The 7231-nt window shown below is 41.1% G+C and overlaps 1 protein-coding gene across 1 annotated transcript in view; it reads left to right on the forward strand.

Moving 5' to 3' along the window:
* LOC132407388 (tetratricopeptide repeat protein 16-like) overlaps positions 1-7126 on the forward strand; it is a 45998-nt gene extending 38872 nt beyond the window's left edge. Inside the window, exons 13-14 of the mRNA XM_059993803.1 lie at positions 2799-2940; positions 3869-7126. Of these exons, the coding sequence (XP_059849786.1) occupies positions 2799-2940; positions 3869-4045 (319 nt within the window). The 3' untranslated portion in view covers positions 4046-7126. The remainder of the gene's footprint in view (positions 1-2798; positions 2941-3868) is intronic.
* The last annotated feature ends 105 nt before the right edge of the window (positions 7127-7231 follow it).

Raw genomic sequence — 7231 nt, forward strand, 5'->3', positions numbered from 1 at the left:
TGATACTGGAAATATGAAAGCAGCAAGTGCTGACCATCAGGAGCAGAATTAGGCCGTTCAGACTGACGCGACTGCTCTGTCATTCAAACATGGCTGATTTATTTTCCTTCTCCACCACTCATTGCATTTAACACCTTTACTAATCAAGAACCCGTCAACCTCTGCTTTAAACATACCCAATGACATGGCCTCCACAGCCGTCTGTAACAATGAATTCCACAGAATCACCACACTCTGGCCTTGGAAATTCCTCCTCATTTCTGTTCTACGTGAGTGTCCTTGTATTCTGAGGCTGTACTCTCTGGTCCTAGACTCTCCCACTTTAGGAAACATCCTCTCCACATCCATGCTATCTGAGCCTTTCAATATTCACTTTTATGTAGAAACCATTGCAAGTGATTTGTGCACAGCCAGATAACCATAGACACCAGTGATCTTTAAGGCCCATTCCAGGGTCCTGAGATTAAAAACAGCTGCAAGTCCTTGGAGGTATTCGCGTGCCGTGGCAGGTGAATATGGAATCTGGCTGAATTCTATGGGGGATGTGTGCCTTGATTAATGTATTTCTCTCAAACACCACCACTAAAAGAGATCATTATCTCAATCTGGGACGTTGATTGTCCATTTCCTCCACAGATGCTGCCTGGCTGCCTGACCCATTTTCTCCCCAATTTTGCGTGCTACTCGAGATTCCAACTTCTGCGGTCTCTTGTGATTCCTCTGAAATGCCAGTGTTGGGATTTCGATTTCTCCCTCTGACTTAAAAAAAATTCACCCTCTCTCTCTCTCTCTCTCTCTCCTCTTTGTCTATACCCCTTTCTGGCCTCTTATCTCTTCACACCGGCCTATCACCTCCCCCTGTGTACCCTCCTCCTTCCTTTTCTCCTGTGGTCCCAGATGTAGCGTGGAGAGCATTCTAACTGGCTGCATCACTGTCTGATACGGGGGTTGGGGGGGGATTGCACAGGATTGAAGTAAGCTGCAGAAAGTTGTCAACTTAGTCAGCTCCATCAAGTGCACTAGCCTCCATAGTATCCAGGACATCTTTAAGGGTGCCTCAGAAAGGCTCTATCCATCATTAAGGACCCCCTTTATTCTCCTTATTACCACAAGGAAGGAGGAACAGAAGCCTGAAGGCACTCTCTCAATGATTCAAGACACAAAATGCTGGTGGAACGCAGCAGGCTAGACAGCATCTATAGAAAGAAGCACTGTCGACGTTTCGGGCCGAGACCCTTCGTCAGGTCTCGGTCCAAAAAGTCGACAGTGCTTCTCCCTGTAGATGCTACCTGGCCTGCTGTGTTCCACCAGCATTCTGTGTGTGTGGCTTGAATTTCCAGCATCTGCAGATTTCCTCGTGCTTACTCAATGATTCAAGAACAGCTTCTTCCCTTCTGCCATCTGATTTCTGAATGGACTTTGAACCCATAAACACTACCTCATTACTTTAATTTTATTTTTGCACTATGTATATTGTATATATTCATTGTAATTCACATTTTTTCTCTATCTTAATGTATGTTATGTACTGCTACTGCAAAGACAACATATGCTGATGTTACTAAACCTGATTCTAATTTTCCTCTCCTGTCAGATTCCTTCCTCTCCAGCCCTTTGCCTTTCCTACCCCTCCTGGCTTCACCCATCACCTTCTAGCTATCCTCCCTCCCCTTCCCTCTACCTTTTTATTCTGCTGTCCTCCCCCCTTCCTTTCCAATCCTGAAGAAGGGTCTCAGCCCAAAACGTCGATTATATCTTTATTTCAGTAGATGTTGCCTGACTTTTTGAGTTTCTCCAGCATTTTGTGTGTGTTGTTTTGGATTGAATAGTCTAGGTTTGCAGCAGGACATTTACAATACAGGAGGCCATTCAACTATTAATATTGCTGCTGTTACTTTGAGATTTGGGAAGCAACGGCAGAGATTTTACTATAAATTCTAAAACAGTGAGGTTACAATTTATGAGCACTTAGCGCTGTAGGGAATATCACTCGGGGTATTTGATACGTTGGGTTGCAACGCAAATCAGAATCTTTCAAATTTTTTTTTACATGTAATAGGTTGTTAAAGCTCACAGTATACTGATACAAAAATCCTATTTTACTCTATTTAGATTTACAAAAAGAAAATGTTGGATGAACTCAGGCAGCATCTGTGGAAAGAGATAAACAATGTTTTGGGCTGAGACTCTTCATAAGTCCTGATGAAGGGTCTCGACTCAAAATATCGACTATTTTTTTTTCTCTATAGGTGCTGCCCAACCTGCCAAGTTCCTCCAGTATTTTGTTCAAAGTTCAAAGTAAATTTATTATCAAAGTACATATATGAGGTTCATTTTCTTGCAGGCAATCTCGATAAATCCATAGATTAATAACCATAGATTAATTTAATCCATAAATTAATAACAGAATCAATGAAAGACCACAACAACTTGGGCGTTCAACTGGTGTGTGAAAGACACCAAACTGTGCATGCACATGTAAATTAAAAAATACATTAATAAGTACATACGTACATAGATAAGCAATAAATATCGAGAACATGAGATGAAGAATAACTCTGTGTGTGTGTTTCTCTGAATTTCCAGCATCTGCAAAATCTCTTGTATATATTTATGTAGATTTGCTCATGTAGAACTGACTGCAGTTCAAACTGCATTTATAATGTACTGTATATCCAAACCTGATCACTGAAGGTCACTTCATATGGAATGAAACAAAGATCAAAAGAAAAATTACTATTAACCATAATTAAACTGGAAATTAAGTAAATTAATTTGAACTTCTGTTTACCTTGCAGACGTCCTTTGCGAAAAGAACCAAAGGCTCGGAACAATAAAACTCTTGAAGCTGACAAAGAGGGTCAGAAATCAGCCTATGGCTTTGTGCCCTGCATAAATGAAAAAGATCTTTATGACGAAATTATAGCCCGAAGGAATATGGTAAAAATTCCAATTTGGATAATTGCTCTTTGAGAAACACTCTTGCCAGTGCCAAAAACATTACAATTTTCCAACAAAAGCTTATTAACTGTGAATAGAATAGCCAATGTGCTGACTCATTTCCAGGCAACAGGCTTCAGGAAGTATGTGGAGTAAGGATGTATTGCTGAGGCTTCATAAGGCAATGGTCAGATCACATTTGGAGTATTGTGAGCAGTTTTGGGTCCCAGACCTCTGCTTTAAATATATCCAGTGACTTAGCTTCCACAGCCATCTGTGGCAGTACATTCCGCAGATTCACCACTCTCTGGTTAAAGAAGAACGTCTAGTGGAGTTTTACAGGAATGATCCTGGAAATCAAAAAGTTAATGTATGATAAATGTTTGATGGCTCTGGGCTTGTACTCATTGGAATTTAGAAGAATGAATGAGAGGGTATCTCATTGAAACCTAGGGAATATTGAAAGATTTAGATAGAATAGACTTGGAGAGGATGTTTCCAATAGTGGGAGAACGTAGGACCAGAGAGCACAACCTCAGAATACAAGGATGTCCCTTTAGAACATTGATGGGTAATTTCTTTCAATACCCAGAGGGTATTGGACCTGTAGAATTAATTGCCATGAGTGACTTTGGAGGCCAAATCGCTGGATATATTTAAAGTAGAGGTTGATAGGTATATAGTTAGAAAGGCCATCAAAGATTATGGAGGGAAGGCAGGAGAATGGGATTAAGAGGGAAAATAAATCAGCCATGATGAGCTTTGGCAGAATGGCCTAATTTTGCTCCTATGTCTTCTGATCTGAAAACTAGCTGGACGTACAACTGAATTTTGAGATCCTGTATTTCCAAGTGGGCAGAAACGTTCACGTGCAGAATCAGCAGCTTGTATCTACTGTTAACATATGCTACCATTTCCTTTAATGTAGCTAACTCGAGAAATCAAGAAGTCCCTCCACGAGAGGAAACCCCTACAGGTCAACAGACCAAGGCTTCAAATGGCACAAAAGCCAACGGAAAGTGCCTCTCAGACTTCAGAAGATGCATCACAGGGAAAACCATACAAGTGGAGGAAGTTCGGCTCCCTTTTCGCAGGAGGGTCTTGAGCACTTTCTCCTGGTTCCAGTCAATTCTGTTTTGTTTAGTAGAATGGTAATGTAAAATTTTCCCAATACAAGCCGTTAGTGTGCCCACACACTGTATGCAGACACACACAACTGACTAAACAATACAAAGTGGTAAAACTAGTAAGAAAATTCCAACTCATTTACATAATGTATTCTGCCTCTCGCACCAGCTGGTCTGCAGTGCAAGCTTGCAATTAATTCAATGGTTGCTGAATTTCAAAACTGTAATCTCAGAAACATTCTCCAACCTACCACATAAGTCCAGTACCCCATGTGAAATGGTACAGGATATTAAATAATAAATCTTCTCTCTGTAATTATGGGGGTATACGTTTTGAATGATACATTTTATATTGAGTGTGTTTGTATTGCTGAAATAGTCAACTCACAATATCTGTTATCTTTTAGAGGTAAAGGCTGCCCGTGCTATTCCCCACTGAAGTGGAGGTACTTCTACCGTAAAGATTAACTTTATTTGTCACATGTACTGTACATTGGGACATACAGGGAAATATGTCACTTGCATTGGGGATGTCCTGGGGAAGTTTCACCATGTTTCCAGCACCAACATAGCATGCTCAAAACCCACTAACTCTAACCGTATGTCTTTGGACCGTGGGAGGAAACCGGAACATCCGGAGGAAATCCACAGCGTCATGGGGAGAACGTACAAACTCCTTACAGAGGCAGAAATTGAATCCCCATCTTCCAACTGGCGCGCTGTGAAACGTTGTGCCAACTGCCATACTACAGTGCCACCAACTGTCAATAAAACTTGGTCTCTTTACACTTACAGCTTGACTTCATGCACATAAATAAGTTGCAGGGATTTTCCTTTTGAGAAGAATGGTCCAAACATAGGCTGGTTAGCTGCAAAAGAGGAAATAGGAAGCAGATCTTCTCTCAAAATCACAAAGATCCACAAGTCTTTATTATGGATGATTGTAAAATGCAAAGTTCAAAGCTCCATAGATGTTGGTGTATTCCTATTCAAAGATCAGGATTCAAGTTTCAAGTTTATTTTTCCTGTGTACATCGAAACATGCAGTGAAATACGTCATTTGTGTTCACAATTAGCACACCCAAGGGTGTGTGTTGGGGGGGGGGGGCAACCTGCAAATGTTGCCACACATTCTGGCACCAACATAACACCAGAACAACCCTGAACACAGCAAGCAGCAAAGCAACAACACTAAACAAGCCCCAATCCCCTTCTCACATGCACAGTGCTCCAACCCCAAGACAGACTATCTTCTGCCCAAAACAAATCTCCCCTTACAATTTCACATGTCTCTATTACAGTACTTACTTACACAAGCATTTCACTGCCCTGTCCAGTCTATCCCAACTATTCAATGCCGTACAATTCTGCTGATAGAACATCACTGTGCATGGGTCAATCCCATTCACTTCAACAATCCTTAACTCTGAGTGGAGTCATCGGGACACCGTCATGACAGTGTTTTTTTAGCAGGCTTTCTTATTTTTTACAAGGCCAAGTTGCTAGTTCGGCGCTCAACCCAGCACGGGTGGAAAGTATGTAAGGGAGCCGGCTGGATTCAAATTCAGGAGCCTTCACTCCAAAGCCCAGCACTGAGGCCACTACACCACCAGCCAGCTTTGAGAGAAGAACTGCTTCCTATTTTTTGTACTCTGTTTGCTCTGCTTTGGGACTTCCTGTTTGTTTTGCAATGTTTTGAAACTTCCTGAGAAAGATGCACAAAATCCTTTGTGTTCAAAGCAGTCCTCTCTTTTCTTCCTTCCAAGTTATAGGAACCGTGGAGCATAGTATTAACGTTCAGCAACACACTGTAATATCAGGTCAACATTTTCAGCTACTCACATGAAACAAAAAACTGCAACTGCCAGGAGTCTGAAACAAAAGCAAAGAATGCCAGAACTATTGGCAGGCCAAGCAGCATCTATGGAGAGAGAATCACTTAACGTTTCATATCCACAAGCCTTTCAAAGAACTAGAAAAGACTGCAAGAATATTTTCGAGACATCTTGGTCAGTATACAAACTCTCGCACAGGTTTCTTAAAAAAATAAAAAAACAAACTGCCACACGAGTAAAGTAGTATTGCATGCTGACAGTTTAGAATTTATAAATGTTGGATATGGCCCAGTCCATCATGGGTAAAGTTCTCCCCATCACTGAGCACATGAAGTGTTGTCACAGACCCCGATTACACACAGATCTCTGCTTGCTGCTGCCATCAGGAAGGTGATACAGGAGCCTCAGGGCTCTCACCATCATGTTCAGGAACAGTTATTATCCCTCATCCATCAAGCTCTTGAACCAGAGGCGACAACTACACTCACCCCATCACTGAAATATTCCCACAAAATATGAACTCACTTTCAAGGACTCTTCAGTTCATGTTCTTGAATTTATTGTTTATCTATTTATTGTTATTTCCTTTTTTGTCTTTTGTATTTGTGCAGTTTGTTGTCTTTTACACTCTGGATGTCTGCCCTATTGGGTGCAATCTTTCATTGATTCTAGTATACTTATTGGATTTATTGAATACATCCACAAGAAAATGAATCTCGGTGACAAATATGTACTTTGATAATAAATTTACTTTGAGCTTTGAAATAACTATGTTAATACAAGGTCAGAAGATAATCAACTACTGATTTCTCCTTTTGGCATAGATCCATTCAATCAGAGGTGGAGAGGGTGTGGACAATGAAGGCATTATCTTGGGGTGGAGTCCAACATTGTCCAGTAAGCAGTCAGTGCCAGCAATTATTGAGAGTAAAGAATATTGGAAATGTGAGATGCAGTAATTTTTTTTTCCCTTTCCAGATATCAGTTGTTTCAGATTTCCAGCAAATACATTCTAGATCTCTGGTTCTCATCTTGTTCCCTCTCTAACCTTGGGCACCAGAAATAACATTACCCACTCAATCTTGGTTTTCGTTACCCTTCCTCTTCTGCTCTACATCTAAAACATGCTCGTTTTCTCTTTTTTCCCCAGTTCTCATGAAGGGCTCTTGACACGGAACATTGACTCTGTCTCTCTCTGCCTGACCTTCTGTGATCACGTCTTCCCCCATTCATGTCCCAGACTGCACAGGGAATCAGAACTAAGGGCTCAAATATTCCAGCCCAAGCTCTTGCTCCAGTTGTGATGCAAGATTAGAGTTATAAAGATAG

Source organism: Hypanus sabinus, chromosome 18, assembly GCF_030144855.1.
Source record: "Hypanus sabinus isolate sHypSab1 chromosome 18, sHypSab1.hap1, whole genome shotgun sequence".
Taxonomy (NCBI): domain Eukaryota; kingdom Metazoa; phylum Chordata; class Chondrichthyes; order Myliobatiformes; family Dasyatidae; genus Hypanus; species Hypanus sabinus.